This window comes from Cylas formicarius, unplaced genomic scaffold (assembly GCF_029955315.1).
Source record: "Cylas formicarius isolate icCylForm1 unplaced genomic scaffold, icCylForm1.1 PGA_scaffold_1__22_contigs__length_36826433, whole genome shotgun sequence".
Lineage (NCBI taxonomy): Eukaryota > Metazoa > Arthropoda > Insecta > Coleoptera > Brentidae > Cylas > Cylas formicarius.
This window is the reverse complement of record NW_026844264.1, coordinates 23,208,496-23,233,239: the sequence shown is the minus strand read 5'-3', so window position 1 is coordinate 23,233,239 and position 24,744 is coordinate 23,208,496. Positions and strand designations below refer to the sequence as shown.

Here is a 24,744-nt window from a genome sequence, read left to right as displayed (position 1 = left end):
AAAATAAACCTTGCCATTTGGTTTTACCATAATTAAATTGGCATTACGTTGGTAATTAAAATTATTTTTAATATCTTAGGAATGACCAGATGCATCTCATGCATTAATATATAATAAATGTAAAACCTAATAATAAAAGCAATATTATTAAAACCAAAAAACAAAATTCATAAGCCACACACATTTCAAAGTACAGAGAGAAAAAAGTAAAAGAACAAGTGAATGCACATTTGTTTCTTACCAAAAATATTTTGTTAGAGTTTTTGTAATAATAATGAACTCCTTTAGATGCCCAGGAAAGAAAAACGTGTTGGAAAGGTTAGGTTTAGGAATTAGTTAGGCATTATTGTCAACGGAAACCCTTTATGAACCAAATCTTTGCCAAGCGGAATGAAGTTTGCTCGGATTCGTATAAAAATCGCCAGTCCCTGGAAAAGTCACGTATCGTATTCGTCACAAAACGCGTTCATTAATCCAGTCCCAACATTTAACCCTAGCGTGCCGGGGGATGATAATACTTTCATCAAGTCCCGATTCCGTGCAATTTTTAATTTTTTTAATCGTTTTTTTTTTTACTGAATTAATGAGACCAAACAACAAAAAAAGTAATTTGGTTTTAGTCTGTAATATTTTGAATATTGCAAAAATTCTATTGAAGCATTTGGATTTTTCACTTTTGTTGTCCTCATGAAAGGCGAAATTTATTTTCGAAACGTGGTCAGCGTGTCAATTCTATTTTGTTATTGTTGCTACAATCAAATATTGGTGATTGGTGACAATTTTACAATTGACAGTTAAGATTTCTATTTTGGTTGTTTTTTTTTTGGTTGAAATATTGAATTCAGAAAACGAATAAAAATATTGTAAAAAATTCAATTAATCAAATCACGCAGACCAGAGACTGGTAACGCGGACGAGAGATATAGCTGAAAATTATATTGAAGTCTGTACCGCCATGGAGCGCTATAGTGATAAAATTAAAAAAATAATAAAATTTGGTAAATGGTAAAATTTTACCTTGAGACATTTTCCCTTGTATGTTTTCATAATATTTGAATTTTAATCTATTTAACCATTTAATTGATTTAAATATTTTGAGTTTCATCAGCCTTTCTGGTGATGATTTTAACAATGAGTGAAAAAATGTTTAAATTTCCTCTATTATTTATTGATTAGTTTATGACAGCTGTTTCGGCAACACTGTGACTTTATAAATGTATAAATTTGAAAATCTGAACATTTTTTGTTCAATTTAATTGTGTTAACTCCTATGTTCAAAACGTTACGTTCATTCATTTGCTTTTCAGTTTTTTTTTAACTGATCACGCGTAACGATATGATAAGTGGACAAATTTGTGCTGCTGCTTTTTCTCCTTATTCCTTGACACATATTTGTGTTTCACAAATTAGAATAGTATTAACTCAATATCTCAGGTATCAATATTTGTTTACCGAAAATAAAGTTCGTTAAGACCTCTATCCGATTGAGAGCTTTTGGATAATTATGTGTTTACACAAGCAGTGCAATTACACAGATTTTTGCGTTTTATTTATTTGCTGATTTGAATGAACTCTTGCAGTTTACAAGCAAATTTTTAATTGCCAGATTTCGTCGAATTTGTTTGTTCTTTCAGAACGTTTATGTCGATTCGGAAAATACCGATAAATTTATCGAAAAAAAAAGCGACGGTCGTTTGTTTTTGTCTCGGCTGTTGCCAGCGCGACTAGGTTTCGTTGTTTCCCGGGAATTTATTGCTGCTTCTGCGAACACGGATAAAAAGCGCCGGTTTGCTATCCGAATTGAAGCGCCACTTCCCTATTTTATGATGTTTACGAAAACGACGCGGAATGAATGTTATAAATCGACGACTAGAAAATCAGGAAAAAAAAACATATCTATTATCGAGTGTTTTAATTTCTTTTTTCTACTTCCGTCTGTAGAATGCTTAATTACATACCGATCTAGCGTGCGGGAAGCGTCAGTTTACCACTTCAGTTTCTTTTCCCATGGATCCGAGCCACTTTGGACATTTCCGGGATTTTATTGCACGGGTTTGGGAGTAATCCTCCTTGAATTTTGACGATTGTCAATTCTGACAGGCATGTCAGTGAAGGTATTCGTGTTGTTTTGCGAAAATGTATGCAACACGTTCCGTAAACTTTTTAAGTCACTCGTTTATTAATAGTATCTTATACAACAAGTTATTTGGCACTAGCGGAGCGTTTAATAAACGAGTGAGATAGCAAACGCGTTGCATAATAACAAAATATTTACTAGTTGCCATTAAACCTATTCGTTTATTGTTCCGATTGGTTCTGCTATTGTTGTCTCTTTTTAACTGTCTACGTTAGACAGAGAGAGATTTTTTTTTTATTGGATATGTCATATAAACAACGGAATAAACACAATTTTAAAACGTTATGTTGTTAATTTAACATTTGGAATTGCTCGTTAAGTTGTTTATTTAAAGAAAATGACTGTAATTGGAAGAAAAAGCATCCATGGATAGAGCTTTTAAGAGGATTAAATTTTTAAAATTGTAGAAGCAAGAAAAAGCAGGTCCCCTAACCTTCAATATCGTTTTGTTTGTAGTGATGAGACATGGATATTTGAAAATGGTACAATCGCGGCTCAGATCCATGGGAAACCAAACTGACGTGATAAATTGACGATTCCTGCACGCTAGATCGGTGTGTAATTGGGTATTTTACAGACGGAAGTAGAAAATTAGTATATTTTAGTTATATTAGTAATATTTAGTTTAGTAGTTTTAGTTTATCAAACTTGCTACTTAATATGTGATGGTTATTATCGACACTAAATTAAAACTAAACTATACTTTTTAGACACCCGGTATATATTTATATAACGGTATAACGTATATAGCATACGTATAGTTAGTATTCAAACAGTAGACAACTTAAAATATGCCCAAAAATAAAATTCCCCCAACAAAACGAGACAAAATAGAAGAGAATAAGAGGAAACTTTACATCGGTTCGGGGTCCTCAAGATTTTAATTAAAGACGATGTAATTCTTAATAACAATAACATTAAATACGATACAAAGTTTAATTCTTAATTAAAATTTAATTATGAATCCGAATACAATCGCGACGATAAAGACAAATAAAACCGGGACGATAGTTATATTAAAACTCGGTCTAATTGCCTTTTCTAACCGAAGGAATAGGAACATTGTTCAAGCAAAACAACTTGGTATATTCAGTTGAGTCGAGGGTTAAACAAACATCGATGGTTTAAAAAATTATCCACATAGCGACGTGATTAAAATCTGAACTGTGTACTTTGGGATTTATTTTTGGTGTAAAAGTCCAGAATTGAGAATTTAAATTAAAATACAATTCACTTTATTTTTACCATTCGAATATTTTCTGTTAGCTATCACTTTCGGTTTGGGCGTATATTTGGTGTGAAACTTTAAAGATTAATACTTTTGCAACTGCATGATAATAATGATTATATGATATGATATAATATGATAATTTTAGCCGAATAAAATTGAGACCGGATGTTCAACCACCATCCTCCTGGGTGAGTTTATTTATATCTCAAGATCTGATGTTTGCCTTACACATGCAGAATGTTTAAACGCAGCAAATTATCCAGAGGACTAAATTTGCATGTTGATAATTGAAGAATATCCTTCTTCATTTTTGTTAGAACGAGTTTTTTTAATCTCAGTGGGCATTATTTTTTGCAATACACTTTTTGTTTGTTGAACAAATTTACCATTTTGTTGTTGTTTTTCAACATTAAGATTCAGATTCAGGTTTCTGCGTAATTAAGATTGTCTATCAAATAAATTAAATTATTTAACCATATAAAAGGGTCTCATATATGATCACCTCTTATGTCGATGACATACTACAACACAATTTACGCAAAGTAAACATACCCAGGAGTCCACGATATGAGACTGACATCCTTTTGACCTTTATAACTTCACGATCATTGGCTCTTTTATGAAATTTTCCAGGACATTGCCTCGAACGCGTGTGCCATATGGAAGTTCTTCAGATCGTTTTTACGGTCGAAAATCTCATTTTCTTTTAACCAGTCCATCCGAAATAGGGCGGCGGCTCTTCTCTAACGGGTTCATTTCAACAACAAAAACAAGCTGATAAAACGCCTTTCAGCTGATATCGACGTATGTAACTTTTGCTCGGTGGTTTCCTTTTCGCTCACGCGGAAATGGTCGTTACTTTCGAACAAACGTCAATATATAAAAGAGTACGTTCCTTTTGGCTTTATAATCGAACGGTCAACAAGTTTCGAGTGTCTTAACTCTATAGTTATAAAAAATGTAAAATATTTTTTCAATACAAAGAATAAAATGCTTTTGAAAAGTACGATGTACATTTATTTTATAATTCTAAATGAATAATATTGTATAATGTTTATTTGTAGATTACACAAAACATCGACGAAGAGGTGTGGAACAGAACATTGTCGTCACATTTTAAACAAACCAGCTCAGTTTTGAAAAAAAAATATCTTTAACGAACTTTAAAACTGAGGATCCTCAGACATGTAAGGAAAAAGACGTGGAAAATACTGATAGTCAATGTAAATAAAAAAGTAATTGTCATTTCCGAATATATATGTTTTCCTTAGGGTTTATATATACTGAATAATTCCGCTAAGTAAAGTTCTAAAGAACTTAACAAAGTACACTTTTTAAAATTTGTTAACTTTTACATTGACATCTGGCGTTAAAAAAATATATATTTTTTTTAGAAAATCATTACGTTAGCTAGAATACCGAAAAGCAGCACTTACCTTCAAGACGAATATTTCACCGGTGGTTCGGTTGATGTCAAATTTGCTATTCGCAGGGTTATCCGGATCAATTCCTTGACCGGTCAAGAAGTAGACAATATTCTGTGGTCTGTCTTTGTCGCCATCGGTCGCTGTCACCTAATGAGAAATAGTTTGTCATAATTTGCTAATAGTTTTTGGCAAAAGTATCATGCATTTAACAAATAAAAAAAAAGCTACTACACTACATAGTGTTGCATGCATTTTTGTAGTTTTCTAATGACTAGATAATATACGATATTCATACAAAAAAGACCTTTAACATTAAACTTTGGCAGATACAGGACCGAAAATTGTATAATTTCTTTGCCGACCTTAATTGTTTTAGGTTTTTAAAAGACTATGTGATCAATTCAAATTTAAACGATGTCCAAAGCCTACAGTGCCAGCCATTCAGGAAAACTTTATCATTTCTAAATAATGTAACAGTAATTGACTCAAGTTTAAGTTATTTTATTTTAAAAAAAAACATTATGCCTATTTGTTTTGAATTATGAGTGTATTATCACTCACAGATTGGATTTAAACGATGTCCACAGTTTTGTCGCTTCTGTTTTAATTCACTCTAATTAATATTTTCATATTTAAATTAGACTTATAATGTAATATGGAACATATTACATTACATTAAGCACATATTAGGAGAATATTAGAATATTAATTTTTTATGTTTGCTTACAAATCGAAATAATCCTAATGTTTCTATCGGTGTTTCCTGAATATTTCTATCTTGAAAATTATATTTTTATGCTACATCCTATAGAAAAGTATTAATGGTGCATGCTTCAACGAATATTGTTAACGATCCAAGAACTAATTAATAATTTTCACAACTCTGCTAGACTATTTACCTTCTTATTATGCATTTTCCAATAATCCTTTTAAATATCATTAATAAAAAAAATAAAAATGAAAATAGAGCCCGATTAATAACGTACTACATTTGCGCAGATTAATTTATCCGATATTAAAATATTTTATTATATTTTCTGCTAATTCTTCGTTCGAGGACGAACTGAAGTTCAAAGCGTAAAAAATAAGTATTCTAGGAAGTTTGATAAATCGCGTTTGCCGGATTCCTGCTAGACTCGTACTACGTGCTTGAAATATAAAACTTTCGCAAAAAGTAGAAAAAGTAAACTGAATATTCACCGAATCGCTAAACCGTATACACGCGAGTTTATGGGTCTATTTTAAACAACACATTGTTGCAAATTTCGAGTATATCCGTTTTAAAGATCGGGAGTTTACTACGGGATCCTGCAAAATTGGATACACTCGGATGTTTCGCATTTAATGAACTGTTTTTTTAGGTCAACCCGTATAATTTTATTACGGTTTATTTTACTATATGTTATATGAAATCGGATGGTAGTATACGTTAATATAAAAATGAACAAATAAAGAAATATTAATGGCAGTTCTAATTTTCTAATTAAGAGAAGTTTATTAAGACCGACTTGTCCTGAGAGCATCTTAGTATACTTGTAAAGTTTCACGAAGATAGAACATTATTATAAGCCGGTAGAACAAGCTAAAATGATCGATTTCCGCTTAGAGATCGCTTATTGGGACGTAATTTTATTACCACGCAAAATTTCATTATTGCGAACATTTCCAAAATCCTCGATCACTGCTTGAATGAAGTTACCGAAGTTGCTAATCGTATTGCCGATGCTGCGGGCGAAAATTTATACTAGCGTTTTTTTTTTTAATGCGAGAAATAAAATCTTTCTCATAGTATTGTGCCGTTCAAAAACCAAGGAGAAATAAATGGCTTCAATTGAATTTTAGCTTTAGTCTTGCATTAAATTCACAATCAAATGTTTTGTCGTTAAGCTCTGAAGAAAGCAACAGAATGGTTGGCAAAACGTCAGCAAGTTCGATTTATCATCACCCGACACCGGAGATTTGGGAGCAATTAAATGTTTTCGGCAGATTTTAACCACGGATAGTATATTGATGTTTGTGAATTCTGACAAACGTCAATCTTATCTTATCAATCTCAAGGATGTAATTATTGATAGTATTTACACTATTTCTTTCTTCAAATAAAGCCTTTTTAGCTTTAACGAAAAGTCGATTTAATTGTAAGGCAATAGTTTTTTTGTCACGATACTGATATTTATTTTCTCGTGCTTTATTCTTACATTACTGTGACGGCTTCTTCACACTTTGACAGTGCTGTTATTGTTCTAATACACGTAAATCAGAAACCAATATGTTTTTTCTTCTTCATTAATGTCAAAGTTGTTTGAAATGATGATGACTCCCATCCAAATGCAGTTGATTTTCGTATGTGTTCTTCGTATGTTATAATAAATAATGTGGATTTTAAGAAAGATTTGAAATATTTTTGCAAAAAAAAATGGATTATTATTGTACATTTCATATAATTCCTTGCAAAATATTTTACAAATTTATTAATATTTTTTATCATGTGCCCCCTTCCTCTTATAACATCAATAGCAAATATTTTCTTCTTTGACGGCTTACATCTTATGTTTATATGACCCCATATATTTTAAGAGGCGATTATATATCTACACAAACAATTTAAATGTGTGTTCAACAACACTTTTTTTTTAATACACCAGTGGCGGACGGAACTTCACCTGGCAGACGTTGATGGCACGCCACTGATCCCTAATCATTTCTTAGGAAATTTATTTCTTCTCTTCTCTGCATGGTCATAACAATATCGAAATTAGTTTTTATTCTAAAGTGAAAGGCCTATATCGGATTGAAAAAACTTAAGAAATTAAAATTCTTTATAAATGATTGGAGATTGTAAGAATGATTTTTATTTTAAAGCGTACCATCAATATCTACCAAAACAGACAGGCGAAATTCCGTATGCCCGCTACTGTTGTTTGTATTTAAAAAAAATTGTGGTATACTAAATAACGCCTCTTGATACATAGTATATGTGTGTAAAGTTTCATTAAAATATCTAAAGTGGTATTACAGATATAAACAAAATATTTTATTTTTGAAAATTTACCACCCTGTATTTCAAAAGTTAAGACGTTTGGGATATATGTTCATATGAAGTTTTCTTTTTAAAATGGACCCAAAAATCGCCGCCTTCATTATTGACATTCAATTAGAAAACACGTTGTATATCAGTGGAAAGAGTTTTATGAAAAACACTACACGCTTTTCAACACTTGTATTATAACTTGGAGTTTATTTGTGTTTGTCAAATTCATTTAAATTTATTTAATTTAATTTTATTTTATTTAAATTTATTTAAAGTCAATGGGCTTGTGTTATGTGCTGATTTATGATTTGTTGAATTGTAAAACTTACGTGATTGGTTAATACATTTCTTTCACTATTTCTTTCTAATTGATATGAACGGCGTCCATATGGGGTGTAAAACGAATTTTCCTGAAGAAAAAAAATACGTAGCCTCTTTTTGGAGAAAAAAAAACCAGTTAGTCTGTTAATGTACTAAGATTTTTCTTTTAATATTATTCATTTAGTGTTAGTAAAATTAGTTGTCAATATTGCTTTTGAATTTACCACCCTTTAAAACTTACGAAATAGGCAATTTTAGTTGCTGTTTAGGGTGGTTTTCTATTCGCAGTCGAACCTTTCGTTAAATTGGCTCAACGGTAGTATTTCGATAGTTATAATTAAAACTTACTGGTATTTAGAGTTAATGTTGTTTCATGGTTCTCCTAATTTTTCTTGGTATTGTGGGTACACTAAGCTAATATGATCTCAGAAACCAGTTTTCACATAATCAGAATTTTAAGCAAGATTGTAGTTATTATTTTTTAACAGCGAAAATATACAAAACGATATTACGTTACAAAAAATTACAATATTTTAATTTAAAATTTGCTGTTCGCCCAAAAATCGATGTTATTAAATGTGTTCATTCCAGTGAAAACTCGAAAATTAATATTCGCTCTTTAGTGCAACCAACCCCCTTTTTGCCACGCTTCTTAGTCTTGAAACAAACACATAAATTTTTACGCTTTCTGAATGGAAAATGAGGATTGCAAGGAAAATAAATTCGCAGTTTCTGAATCGACGAAAATTACGAAGTTGTTATTTGAAAAGATTTTAATTTGTATAACGAAATTAATTTGTCTGAAGAAAGGGGCAATTAGCAATCGAGCATTTAAGTGCTAAATGCGGAAAATCAAAATCGCTAAAATGCTATAACAGAGAACAATATTTTTAGTTTAGTACCATTAGTCAGTCAGTTTTTAGAGTTTTAAGTTACTTTAATACCCGTGTGTTATCATTACATGATAATATATATTAATATCATAGTTTGATAACTTAAAATCCGAATTAAAATGAAATCAACCACGATATTGTGCCGTCACGGCTGCATTTTGGCTGCACAAAAAAAGATTGTTGTTTCCGAAAAGTTAATTGTTGAGCTGTGTAATTTTCCTTACCAACTAATGTTGTGCCATAAATATTTTTCTAGAAGTTCATCAGAAAGATCGGTAGTGTACTATTTCTTTATAGTTTATATGTTTTTAGAGTAATTCGATTATTTACTTTATGGTTAGGATCTATATTAAATTGTGCGTCTAAATGAGAACAAGTGAATAATTAATTTGTTGATCTTTTTCGTCTCTATTATTTGGTGGTAAAAATGTGTTTACTGCTTACGCTGCGATTTCCACGACCTTTCCCTTTCCCTGTATTACCACTTTTTTTTTAAGTCTTCTTGGAACTTTCTTGCTAGCAGTTATATAGATATAACATATCTCATTTGTCGCTTGCTCTTAAATGCTTCTTTCTAATCATGCCTTTTTCAATTGAGAATATGTTGCTTCCCATGATTCAGGGTTGTTTAAATCTTTTAAGCAGGAACCGTTTCATATTTTTGAATGCATTGATAGCCCGATAGCTTGAACAGTAAGGAAGAAAGAATACTTCCGTCTTACTCTACGCCAGGTCTTGGTGTCTGTATATTGTATATTCCAACATTTATTGCTTAATAATAATGGCGTATTTATTTACGCAAATAAAATACATTGGTAGCCATATGTAGGAAGGTGTTCTCAAACGAGCACTCTCCTGCTAAAATTCGCTAAAAATACAACTGCATCGCGAAGCTAATATTTGGTTGCGGTACAAGTTTTGTAATTGTGTTCTCTTTTAATTTTAATGGCGTCACTGGGTCAGTAGAACGTTCATAACCCAGACTGGAATTCACGTCATTATCTTCTCTTGTTTCTTGTATATCCAGTTGTATAACTTGTAGGAATAGCTACAATGGTGCTTTGAGGTTGAGTTTGAATTTTAATAATTTACGAAATTTAATTAATTCTTGTCAATAACAAATTGGTTAGAAAATTTCGCATGGTTTGCCTTGGGCCCCGCGGATTGCTCCATGGAGTTATTAGTAATTCGGAATTCATTTGCATCGGGCCCTTTGACAACGGATCACGAATTAACAGTTGTACTGGCTATACGGCCGACCAATCAAATTATAACCATTCGCTGTACGCCGTTGAAACGAAAATCTGCATACCAAAGCGTTTATGATAATTTTGGGTAGTAAATCCGGGGGTTTATTGCTTTTCGGTCACAGATACTCGACATTTTTAGCCTTTAGTCTAAATTTACAGGCGACCCGTTTGTTATTCTGACCTTTATTCGGTTTATGTCGCGTTTTCTGTCGAATCTGCTAAGACCGAGTTTATCGTTATTCGCACGCTAAAATAAACGCTGTTGGAGTCATATTTACGTTTTGATTCTAATACGTCATTAGATTTAATTTTTTTTGCATTTTTTGCTTACTTGTTCTCTGGATTTTGAACCATAACCCAACGTTTAAATCTTAAATTATTTGAGGATTTTATAGGAACTATTTGCTTTATTCGAGAAATCAAAAGCACGCTAAAGGTAACTAACCAAAATCTTCAATAGTTGGTTTATTAACTGCATATTGGTTTTCCATATTATATGTTTTCAAATATTAATCTTACTTTAGTTATATGAGATATATTGGTATGATGTCCAAAATTAAGATATTCTGTTATATACACAACCAGCTAGTCTAATTATGTTTACTGCGAATGATACTGTTTAAGCTTTCTTATTACTGTTATTGAAACTCTCAATCTGGCTAAGTCAAAAACTACATCGTGCAAGCTAAGAATTGCAGGGTTTTTGGTTATTTACAAGAAGTATTTTTGCACCTTTGAATAAGTTTATCGTAGGTACATGATGGGTATCAATTAATTAATGAAAGACAAATTCAAATCTTGAATGTCTATTAATTTATTCTACGTTTCTACCTGTTTTCTAATAAAATTGGTAATATTTAGTAGGAGACAACTTGAAAACTAGAATGAAAGGCATGTATTTACATGTTTTAACTATTTCAGACATAAGGTTTAACTAGAAAAGTTTTGAACTGCATTTACTTGTAAGTACCGTAATTGGGATTATATTTTTAAAGTTCTATAAATTTAATTAATTCGCGGATACATTAACAGACTTCTTCGTGCTTCACAAATTTTTCAACTTTGGACTCTCTGTGGTTTATATGAGAATAAAATAAGAAAATAAAGTTATTGCGTGTCTAGTTACTTACAAAAAATCGATGATCGATGATCGATGATCGCCGAAAAAATTATTTTTTTCTGTTTATCCGTTCGCCGTTCTCTGTGGAACGGGATTTAATTCAATAATTCTCGAATTGTTTGATCTAGGCACTTCAAATTTTGCTCCTTTTTTACAGTCCACTAGCTGCAAAAGATGTTTAAAAATGGCGGCGATCGGATACACCCGTATTTTAACTGTTGAAAACAGACATACTCAAATCTAGCAAAATATTTTTTAAAAATTTTCTTTGCGATATTTTGTCTTTCAGAAAAAAATTATCTCCAAAACTGTTAACCCGATTTGAAAAATTTGTGAACCAGGAAATGCGAGAGATCTGGGACCATAACTTTTATTTCAGGCATTTTTTATTATATACAGAGTTTTCCAATTATAGGCAAAAATCTAAAAAACCGTGAAAATTGTTCATTTCGCCTTTAAATTATTAGTCGTAAATCAAAACTCATTAAATATAGGGCTATTTGGTTTACACAGTGAGGAAGCCCGTATCGAGGCCAACAATTTATTTACAGTTTTTACAGTTTTCGCCTAATGGAGACGCTTCTCCATATATTTGAAAAAAATCATGTAATTTTCTCGAAAACCGTTTACTCTATTGGAAAAATTTATATACCAGAAACTTGGGGAAACCAGGACTTTAACCTTTACTTTGGACACTTTTGCCGTAACTGAAAAACTATAAAACATGGGTTTAAACAGTATCCTAAATTATGTCTCGAGAGAGAGAGAGAGTTTCAGGTTTCCTTTCTCATACAGGGTGCGCGATATATCAAAAAATATCATTATAAATCGCTATTTTTTGTAGAAATTTTTGCATTTATCAGAGTTTGCCGTGACTTTTGAAGTTCGGCGAGACATGAAAGTCATTTTATGCATGCACAACAAAATTACATCGATTATGCGAAAGTTCAATAGTGGTCCGCACGAGCACGATGGAAAAACAATGTGTCCCTCTAGAACAAGAAACCGTTTTTTTTTAAGACAAAGCTGCTTCGCGCTACGCGCTACGAACTTGCCCCGCCCAGCAACGATTTTTCGAAAACAATCTTGTTTTAAGTATGCTAAACTCCCAAGCTGAAAACATTCATTGTTTATCAGCCTCTTAAAAAAGACAAAAATAAAATTATAAAATATAATTTATTCTTAAAATATTTGGAAACTGTTTGGATTTTTAGAATATGCCAAAGGCAAATTTCGACCCTAGGTTAAGTATTTTATAGTGTTAAAATGAACTATAGAAAAATTCAAATATAAACTGTAATTATTAGAAATGATACGATTTTTTTCCAAAAAAAAAAACTAGATTTTGTTACACTCCGGCGTCGAGAGCGGACATAAAGAAAAATGTTTGTTCCTTTTTATTTATGTGTCTTATAAATTAGGGTTCTTTGTTGGGTTGACACGTGGTGGCGCGCGGTTCGGCACCGCGCAAACAGGAAAATCTAATTAATGAAATTAAGCGAAACCCGGACTTCACTGAAGTATTCTATTTATAATCCGAGCAAAAAAGATAATTGCCTTTTAGACACACCTGTTCTCGCCTTCGGCTTTATATAGCCAAACTTTAAATTGAGATCTCGGATTCGTACGAGTACGGAGCGCGGCGGAAAATGGTGAAGTTACTACTGAAAAATGTACAATAAATGCAGATTTTAAGACTTTATTGCGAACATTTTTAAATTACTCGCACTTGATCAACAATTTGTCATCGGGGTGAAGAGAAGAAGTAACGAGACAACTATTCATAACAACACAGCAAACCTTACACTTACGATGGCAGCGCCAAAATTGCCCAGCCTGAATATGAAAGAAACAAAGTAGAGTAACGATTTTTTATTATTTTTCAATATAATCCTCCTTAACTTCAATACATTTATCACATCTTTTTATTAACAACTTAATCGCTTTAAAAAATATTCTTTTGGTTTGTCTGCAAAATGAGCTAAAAGCCTCTTTTAACTCAACTTCGTCGTTAAACCGCCGTCCACGTAAGTCCTTTTTCAAATATCTAAACAAATAATAGTCGCTGACTATAGGGAGGATGATCTATCTGTTGGAACCCACACTTTAAAATGGCAGCTTGTGCAACACCAGCAGTATGGACAGGTGCATTATCGTGCAAAAGACGCACGCCTCTAGTCAGTTTTCCTCGACGTTTTATACGTATGCAGTCTCGCAATTTATGTAATAATGTTGCGTAAAATTTACCATTGACAGTGGTATTAGTTTCTTTAAAATCTATCAAAAGAATTCCTTCACAATCCCAAAAGATCGTGGCCATCACCTTTTTTGTTGACTGGCAGACTGAATTTGCTTGGAGGTGCTTCACCCTTACGACGCCACTCCATTGATTCTTTTTTCGATAGAGGGTCATAATAGAGAACCATAGTTTCATCTCCCGTCACAATAGTTTCTATCACAGGCTTCGGTTCCGACCCACAGAGTTCCAAAAAAGACCGCGCACACTCGACACGGTGTTGTTTTTGAATAGCCGAAAGGTTTTTAGGAACTCATCTTGCACTAACCTTATGCATACCTAAATGATAATGCAGGATTCGACGAACACTTGTATCAGAAAGCTTAGTAATTTCTGAGATTTCCTGGACCTTTAAACGTCGATCACTCAATACCACCTCTTCCACAATCGCAACAATATCTTCCGTTATGACCTCCACTGGTCGACCAGTTCTTGAATCATCTTCAAGGGACTCCTGCCCCATTCGAAAACGTTTTGCCCATTCTTTCACTACAGAATACGAAGGAGAACTTCGACGGTACACAATATGCAGCCTTTCTTCTTTTTTCAAAAAGTTTAGGACTACTCTATACTCAATTTGCGTTATTTGCGACATTTTTTCGGACATGTCTTATTTAAAATGCTGTCAGTAAAAAACCATTTGACGCAAGACATCAATTTTTTTTTGCAGCCTACTGAGATATATATTTAAAAGAAGACAAAGTTTTATAGTGATACTGGAGGTGCATCTATGTCAGGCCGTAAAATTTTGGCGCTAACCTCGTATACTATAATATATGCCTCACATCGTTATGGCTAATCTGGCACCTAGGTAAAGTAATACCTGTGCCTAATTATCCCTACTTTTGTGTCACAGAAGATTAGATGTCAGTATAAATAACAATAAAGTGTAATAAATAATAATAATACTAATAATAACAATAATAATAATAATAATAATAATAACAATAAAAGGTTTGGAAACATCGAAACCTTATCCGAAAAAAAAACCAACAGAATAACAAAAAAAAGTAAGGCACACCGATTACTAATATCGAAAACCATATATAACTTGTTTAGTCCCCTGAGTTTAACTTAGCCTAGTTCCGAAGTTAAAACAGACACACACTACAATTATTAATTTTGTTTCTTAATTGAGATTATAATTAGATATGGGCACTCTGATATGATCAAGTTATTTACGTTTAAATACGTTTCCTGCCACAACACTTTCTTGTTAGCAATATTTAGGATGTTTTGGGTGTAACATCCCTGGGACAAATTCAAGTCTTGTTATGCAATTTTTCCAAAACAATTTTTGATGGTGAAATACGATTCATCAAATTGATAAGAATGAAATAATCAAAATAAGTTTTTATTTTTATTTTTATATCGTTTTTTGTAAATTATGAATGTAAATTCGTGTTTTTGTTCCCGACTACGTCTAAACATGAAGGGCTATGCGAAGCGAAGAATAGGAAAAATGGTTCACCACGCGCCTTTTTTAATGATCTTAATAAAAACGAAAAAATTTAGTCGCGACAAAAAATATATAAATGGTGCTCAGTGGTTAGCGAAATAAAAAACGGCAGTCCGTATTCCACAAATCTTCGCAGATAGAATCGTTAATTTAATGCACCATTGTCCATTAAAATGTAGAATTCAAAAGTTCTGACATTGCGTTGGCCGATAAACATATTTTCCGGTAATCCGAGCTGAACAACACAATGACAACTTTTAATCGGCATCCACCTGAAAAAGGTCGAGTTATTTGCATTGTACGTATATATGCGGACAGAGAAGAAGTTTTTTTTTCGACGGGAAATAGCGAGTTTTAATAGGGCCTTTTATTTTCTGACATTTTGCAATTTAACGGTGAATGCAACTGCACGGTAGAGCTCACCGGACAACACTCCGACTTTATGTTACAGCGCGCACACCGTTTACAAAGAGACTGCAAAATTAAAAAAGCCCGTTTTGAATTAACCAATGGTTCATTTACGCATTAGTTACGTGGACACCGTGGAATCTGGGAGGCAGATTAAAGTATTCAATTTATTGCAAAAATGATTTAGTCGCCCTGTTTGAAAACATATCGACACTCTCTTTTAGAGCAAATTCCCTGGGAAAGGCATAGGACGTAAGGCATCATTTTGTAAGGGTCCACCATAATGCCTTTAAAAACATAACCGCACAAACTGAGAGAGATGATGTAAATGAAGAAAAAATAATCGTTATTTAATTTATTAAAGTATTAAGTTATCAAGACGTGTTGTTTTCATAATAAGATAAAATGGCTGGTTTCGCACGTAAACGAGTAAAAGTGAAATGCTACGAGTAATTTTTACATATTATACATAGCAGGTAACAAAAAGTGTTACTTATAATACATTAATGGTTCGAGAATAAAAGTATATACCAGATGTCTGGGGAACCATATGGTAGCAAATTTTTTATGTAAAAATGTTGACACCCTCGAATGTTATTCTTATATTTTCTGGCGTCATTTCTTTAAAGGCTTGTTCATAAAGCAATATATTTTTAAATTCGACAATTTGTTTTGATACAAATATCTACTATACTATATGACGATTAAGCCAAATTTTACTTATGCAAACGTTTAGGAAATACAAATACACCCTGTTCAACAACAACACCGATATCTAGTGATAGCGTAGAAACATGTCGAAGTAACTCGTTCAAAAAAGCTTTATCTCATCAAAATTTCCATTTAAATGCAACACTTTCGTTCGCGTTTCGATGCATTGTCTTCTAAACCCGAAAGCAAAGTTTCGTTAGGTTTTACATAAGATCAATCGGAATTGGAAACAAGTAGATAAAAGAAAATTGGTTTCCTACGAGGAATACAATTCCCTCCTATGTAAAACAATGTTTAGTTTGTTAATAGCAGTGTTTACTAAAACATTTTTTACACGTTTATTTACTTTCCCAGTATTATCGTTTAAAGGAAAAAATAAATTATGTGACAAAAATTAAAATACTACTAAGTACTAGTTATAATGTAGGGCAGTGCCAAAAAAGAATTAACTTGAACCTATTCGCACAGAAGTGCTGTTAATTTTAGTATCGAAAAATAAAACAATTTAAAAAGTGAATTACAATCAATTTTAAAATAAGCAAACAAATTGATTTCAAATTTTTATCCGGTTCACTAAAGACACAAAAACTTCAAAATTAATAATTAATATTTCATGAGTGTTATGACAAAATTATTTTAGTTGGAAATTTAGTTTCCGTTAATAAAAGTTGACAATCGTTTTAAGTTAAGATACTAATAGAAAAATGAGGAACAATAAAATTTAAAAAATATTGACTATTAAAAATTAGTGATCATTTTCATCGCGCATGATGCATAAAATAAAGTGTATGCAACGATAATGTATTTTGAGAATTTGGGCACCTCCAAGGAGGACGCATCCCACAGCCTCAGAATAACTATATTAACTATGCAACAAAATTGGTCAAATTACTTTCTTAAAAAGTAAATGTTTATGACTTTAGTTAAAAAAATGAACTAAAGACTACTATTTATAAATCTTCTGTATTCCTCCTGCGTCGGTTATTGATGAATTGAACTTGCTGACGTTTCGCCAATCATCCAGTTGGTTTCTTCCGAGCTTAACTGAAACAGTTTCAGGTTATCTGAAACTAGAACAAATCCAGAAGATGTGTAAATAGTATTGCAATAGCCTGTGGAAGGTCCTTTCAAAAATAAGGTAAACACTGTCACCGAAAGCTGTACTTAGGTCCTGACCGTAAACAAGTATAAGTTTAGGATAAAACACTTATTCGGGTTTAATGGTCGATGTAGTGAGAAATTGCTCCTAACGTTCTACTGTGAGTGTCGGAGTTGAACCGCCTCAGACGAAGCTAACCAATTGTGCTAGAGAAAAGTTAAGCAATTCTAAACTAAGGCCATTACGTCGAGTAAAAGTTTTGTTTTTGTTTTTGGGAATCCCTGTACCTGAAAATGCGGCATTCAAAAAGTTTAATTTGATGTAAAAATTAGATCTGTTTAATTGTGAAACATACATGGATGGCAGATAAATCTGCTCGCAATACAATAATTAAATACGTACCTATATGGTATATTCAATTACAAAATTAGCTGAACATCGAATACCAAAATAAAATTTAATTATATCAAATAGCGGATAATTTCGGCTATTTAATAAAATTAGCTCTTGCCCGGATTCCCCTCATTGATATTTAGTTGGTAAATTGAAAACTTGTGCATTATCTATCTATAGTCTTGTGTTATTTATTGTAAACAATTTATTTAATGAAACTTATGTATTAGTTATCTGTTTTAATTTGGATTCGCATTTTTAAAAAATAACTTTTGTTGATTTAATCAGATCTTCAACTTGAAATTGTCATTCGCACTATATTCAGGGACATCATCCTAACCTATGAAATAATATAATTATATAATACATGTAGGTATATAATTGGATTCAGGCAATGGAAAAAAAAATACACGTGTAAAAATAAGCGTAATTTTAGGGCAATTTAGGTTACGGTTTTTAATTTGAAAAATCCAATATTTTCTTCTATATTTGTCATTTAAATCTATTTAAATTTTAGTTTCATTTGAGTCCACTTATTCTCTTTTTTCATTACAAGATTGAAGCTAGCAAGGCTTGGTGGTAAAGCAACAACAGATGTTCATGGACTGCAAAAATTTGTTTCAGAATGTATTATCATCAGTTCTTGCATTTCAAAAACAATCCTCAATATATTTTGGAAAGGAAAAAAGACACAGTTTCATTTAAGCTCTGAAGAAGAAAACTGGATAATCGGTGAAACATGAGCAAGTTCAGTTCAACAACAATGGAATCCGGAAGTAGTGTAAATGGCAACAGACACTTTAAATTAGCTAAATAATTCCAAAATTACCACATAATATATTGTTTCTTGTTTCTATCTTATAGCTGTACGTTATTTTTAGAATAGAACAGAATAGAAAAATATATATTTGGGAAAGGAAGGAAGGAAACTAACCAAAACTCGTGCTTGCGCATCAAATTAGTTATATAGTCAGGAGGGAATAAATCTATATTTTTTAAAGTTTTGTTTCCGCTCTTTAAAAGATTCCTTCAGCTTCTTTCTCTATTCTAATTAATAGCTGCTGCTATCGCGTCTTCTTGTCATATTCAAAAGCAGTTAGCTAGCAGAAGATTGCTAGTAGATAATTTAATCTTGTGGTAATATTTAATACGTAGTGTTGATAATCCGCCTCTAAAAGTACACAATCTGATCCGGATGGATCGGATCTGTGGTAATAGTGTCTAACACAAAGACCAGTATGCTAAAATTGTGAGTAATTAAGACGGTTTTTCGGGACACCTTGACCTTTCAAGATATTAGGCAAAGTATCAAATACGATTTTGAATACTTGTTGGATAAACAGTTTGTCAACAAATTACTCGTTTGCTGTGAAACTCGGGAGTGGAAGCTCACTTAAAATATTTTAAAGTAGAAGGCACCATGCAACAATTAGCTTTGCATTTTTGCAAATGTGTTGAACTAACAACTTAGTGAACTTTTAATAAATTGCTTACTTGAATAACCCTGTATAGCGGGCAATATTGAATCACATCTATAATACGCAAGCCACGTCGTTTGTTTAAACCCACACTTGATGATTGCTTTCCAGATTCTCGAGCAATTGACACTAAAGAATCGCACTTTATGCGATAACCTTTATGTAAAGCGAAATAAGGAACCAACAAATCAACAAATTGCCTCCATTGGAAATCCTATAATATTAAATCTTATGCGAATCTCGAAGTCGTATAGTATTGATGCACCAAAACTTTCCGTACCACGACATGAACGGAAGCGAATTCTGAAACTTTTATTATGCATTTGTAATGGCGAACCGAAAGTTAGATATTGGTTTTGATTAGTTGGAAAATCTAATCATTTAAGTTGATTTCACATCGCGCTAAATTGCGATTCAATACCAAAGTTTTATTGGCGTAAATTTTGGCAGTTAACAAAACGTTTCGCAATCAACCAAGTACGTAAAACATTGGAAAGTAATCAGCAAATCATGTATCCCTCTTGTGTCCATTAATAATTGTTATAAATACATATTTAGACAATTTTAAATAATTTTGTTTTGGTTTAACTAAACTGCCTCGCGCATATTAAGTTCTTTTTTTATAAATTTAAATACATAATTTTTGCACTTTAGTGTGTTATATGTTATTACTTGAAAGTATTGCATTGAAACAAAAAAAAAAACTGGAGGTCAAAAACCTTTTTAGACAGTGAGCAACTTCCACAAATATTGCCTTTTTTATGTTTAAGCGCACTGAAACAATACGGCCGAATTTAAGCATTTTCTGAGCATCCTGGGAGAGTGAGGAAAAATAACACTTTGGGTTTTGTCGGGCGTGGTTGAAATTGATTTTTTGCATCTTTGTAGAAGTGTAAAAATTTGGTGGAATACGTTTTTGTGTTGAAATTTAATCGTGAAGCCTCCCGTTGACGGAAATCGCTCAAGAATAATGCTATATTTATAGACGTGCACAGAGATTGTCAAACGGTATAAAATTTCTTAAAATTTTAACCTTATTAATATGAATGATATTTACAACAATTTGTACTTTTTGGTTATATTTTTATAATTTTATCATTTCAAGAAAGCCTTATCCTTAGAGAAAATAAAATGCATCTTTGTGGTAGTCAATTTCTCAGTCCACAGTTTTTCTAGTCTCATTCATACTTGTTCTCTAGTTTAATCCAAGCCACACAATCGATGCAGAAGAAGGGGTTAACAATATTCACGAAAACGCGTAGGTCAATTTATTGACGTGCGACAACGGAATTGCCGCATAGTCGAGATAATACAATCCGCGCACTCCTAACGGACAAAGGAAGAAGAGGGTGAGGGTGAAATTCCGGCGACGGCGAGCCAGATTAATGTTGAGGTCCCCTCAAACTATTAAACAAATAGTCCTAAACTCTAATTGACCGTACGTTTACTTGACCAATTTAATTGCCATGTAAGCACGTAGATAATCTCGGGTCAGCTCTACGTCGCTGGTCGTTAATGGGAGCGTGTGGATTTCGTTTCAAAGCAACACACGCCAGCACACATGGTTTCACTCTTTGTCCTCTTGCAGATAGCGCGAAGGATGAAACTTTACGGTCAACACAGCCAGAGACGAATATTTTTTGTTCTTTTCGGAACATCTGCATTGTCGTTCAATTTTGGGTATGAGCTCTTCCTATTTTTTTCTAATGGATATATTCTTAAACCTATTGATGTTCTTTGACAATAAGCTCTGCATATGTACTAGGTGACTCACTTTCCTAATTATGTACTGGAAATTACGGAAACAAAATACTAGTTTCTTAGTATCAAGATGTCGCTTGCTTTTCAGAATCGAGTCTGTATTCTGAGCAATTCGATTATTGATCTTAAATCACTCACCGAACATTGCACTGTGTGTGGGTTAACCGGATTCGAGCAATATTAATGTTTCATCTGGAAAACTGCACATTTAGCTTTTAAAATTTTGCTCTCCTGGTTTAGTTTCACATCGTCAGATAACTCACCCTTTTATTTAACCTGCCTGCGGTGCTCGTTACGTTGCATTTTTAGTATCGCAGTAGCGTAGTAGTAACATCATCCATAATCAGCATAATATTCGTTTTAAAGCCACCCTTTTTCTGAATAAAATAAAATAATAATAATAGTGAACAGGTTTATTTTCAGCATTATAACACGTTGATAATTCAGTTACTACTCACTACTCACACACTCGCACTAAAGGACTATAATGGCGCTTATGAAAGTTGTTACATAGTGTACTATTTTATTAATTTTTTTGTGAGGTAGGGGAAGATAACAGATTAAATATAATCCTACATCGACCTCCAAGGGTTTTGATGTTATTTCATATGTTCTATCAAAAGCCAATCAACTTGGTTAGTTTTAATTGAGCCTTAAGTCTTTAAACAACTTACCATCCAAATCACTCGATATGTTCACGATAGTTTAAAGCTCAAAAAAATCAGTTTCCAAACATATATTGATAATGAATCTAAAACAAATCGGCTTAAACCAAAACTCGAACATCGTGGTTATTATATCAGGAAGTCTAAATACTTATTCCGAAGTTTGCCTAACCTGTCGACTTGGAAACCAATAGGTGCTGATTTGGCGCGGTAATTTGCACGTATAGAGCCTTATTAATAATTTAGGGGTTTGCGCTGTATTCGCCTACAATATGAGCGACGTCACGTTCCAATGCATTGTCAAGACACCTGCTCACAAAGATCGATGATGTACACGCTCATATTGAGGATGGGCGGTTCTATTGTGACAGAGAAATATTCACGCTCTTCTTGTCTAGGGGTGATAATGCACCCCTATAATGCACTAGTTCTTATGAAAACTTATGATAAAAAGAAGATCCTTTTTTGTAACTTAATTTAGGGTAAAATAATGTCATCTATTGTAGTTTCAAAAATTCAAACCGTCACGTATTAATTGTAAAGTATTGCGGGTGCAAATTTTAGGAAAAAATGGCAATAATTTAAGGTTAATAAGTTAAGTTTAAAATTATGACAGCAATCAAAAATGAAAAAACGAATTGAAAATTTCACCTGCGGAATCGCATTTTGATACGAATCGGTTTTCAAACGCTCGCTAAGGTAAAAATTTGCGTCTAAATTGGAATTCAAATTCTAATATAAATTCTTCTGGTAAATCGGGGCCTAATAAAAGTCCTCGGGTTCCGTAATTAGATTTATCACAGTTTTAAATTTTAACGTCCTTTACAATACCCAAAGAAAAACGTGGGTCGGAATTAGATTTGAAAATATTTAATATATTTTATTGTGTTTTCTGGATTTCCAATTTGCCTCTCGGTCCGAACAAAATTTTGGCTTTTACTTGATGAAAATCCATTTAATGAAGGTTTTAATGTCATTTGTCGGTATATATAGTAGCAGGTAGTTTGTAAATATTACATTTGATAAAGACACGGTGTTGTCGAAACAATTGTTATATGAAAATATATAATTTCATGAAAATCTTTTAGTTCTTATTTATTTTGTTAAATGGATTTTCATCAAGTGAAAGCCACCTCAGTTCAATTTTTGAAAGAAGCTGAAATTGGTTCCTTGGCTATTTGGTATTTCAAATTGCTTCTAAGTTGCCAAATATGTTCCCAAAACATTTGTTTTTCTAACAAATGTTTACAAAATATGAGTTTTCTCAAGTTTGTTAAATTAAAAACCAACAACAGAAGTCCTGCTGCAAGGAAAGCCCCAGATCCAAGGTCAGACAAAATGGATGAAGGAAGAACGAAGACACGAGTACAGAAAATGGGACACAAACAACATTTATGTAAAGGTAATACATTCATTGTCTCATAGACTTAATCCCTTAGAATTTGACACATGTGATTATTGAGATCGAACAGACATTTCATCTATCATTCATAAATAGTTTCTTAGAAAAAAATTAAAGTTAGACAAATTAATTTCTAAAAATGACGTTGAATTTCTGGAAAAGGTTTCAACTTTCACTTACAGCACTCGAACATTAATAGAGAATTAGACTTATTAGGGATCGACTGTGAATTAGCAATTAAGGAAATTAACGATTCTAATTTAAACAAACATGTATTGGTGAATATAATAAACTCTCAATTAATAGATAACACCAAACACCAAGCAATATCTCAAATGCCACTAGTAAAAATTATCAAAAACAAAGCTTCTGAAAATAACATAATATTTACACGTGCAGATAAAGGGAAGACAGTCATAGCTATCGATCTCCCAGAATATATTTCAAAAACCAACAATTTTCTTATATCAGAATTTTTCCAATGTATCAAACACGATCCTACCGAGTTATATCAAAGACAAGTCAAGGAAGTAAATACTAACTCCACACTATTTAGTGACAAACACAAGTATTTTTTAACAATTATGAATCCACAACCGCCGAAATTATATTCTTTAGTAAAAATTACATAAAAAGATATGCCCATTAGACCAGTCGTGTCTTATGTAACAGCCCCAGCAGTTAAACTCTCAACAAAATTAGTAAATATTTTAAAGTTTCACACAGATTTTAAACCAAAATGTGCAATAAAAATTTCTTTTGAATTAATCAACAAAATTAAAGATATCAAAATCCCTTCTAACGCAACACTATGGTCTTTTGATGTACAAAACTTATTACCCAGTATTCTACCAATGGATTTGATAGATTTAGTAGATTTCACCCTCACTTGGAAACAGGTTAACCCATTGGTAAAACAAGATTTATTAGATTGCATAATAGTATCTTTAGACCAAAATTATTTTGAATTTAATGAACAGATTTACATCTCTAAGGAAGGTTTGATTATGGGAAACCCACTTATTCCTTTGTTAGCTTAGAATTTTATGGATAATTTGGAAAATATCATACTAGAATATCCTTTAATTAAAAGCTTTCTATGGTGGTATGGATACGTGGATGATGTCTTTGCTTGCTTTGTTAAAACGGACAGGCAATTGAATTCTTTTTTAAATTACATTAACTCATTACATAATCATATAAAGTTCACTATCGAAATTGAACAGGATAACTCTATTGATTTTTTAAACTTAACTATTACGAAAACGCAAAACAAATTAGATTTTTCCATTTATCATAAACCTTCACACACGGACACAATCATACATAACAGCTCAAATCACCCTTATACACACAAAATGCCTGCATTTCACTCTATTATACACAGATTTCTTATACGCCACTCTCAACAGAAAATTACAACAAAGAACTTAATATCATTAAACAAATTTTACTGAACCACGGCTACAATCCGTCCATTATCGATAAAATTATAAATAAAAAACAAATCCAGACAACAGTAAACTCTATCCGAAAAGCAATATAGAACGCGAACAATTTAAAACAATTACATACATAGGAGAACACAGTGAAAAAGTTTCAAAACATTTGTCAAAATGTGGTTTAAAAATAGCTTTCAGAACTAACAACACAATAGGAAAT

At 32.3% G+C, this 24,744-nt stretch overlaps 1 protein-coding gene across 1 annotated transcript in view; it reads right to left on the bottom strand.

Moving 5' to 3' along the window:
* Positions 1-24,744, bottom strand: part of LOC132697350 (neural-cadherin-like) — a 167,112-nt gene that overhangs the window by 51,451 nt on the left and 90,917 nt on the right. Inside the window, exon 5 of the mRNA XM_060662780.1 lies at positions 4,805-4,942. Within this exon, the coding sequence (XP_060518763.1) occupies positions 4,805-4,942 (138 nt within the window). The remainder of the gene's footprint in view (positions 1-4,804; positions 4,943-24,744) is intronic.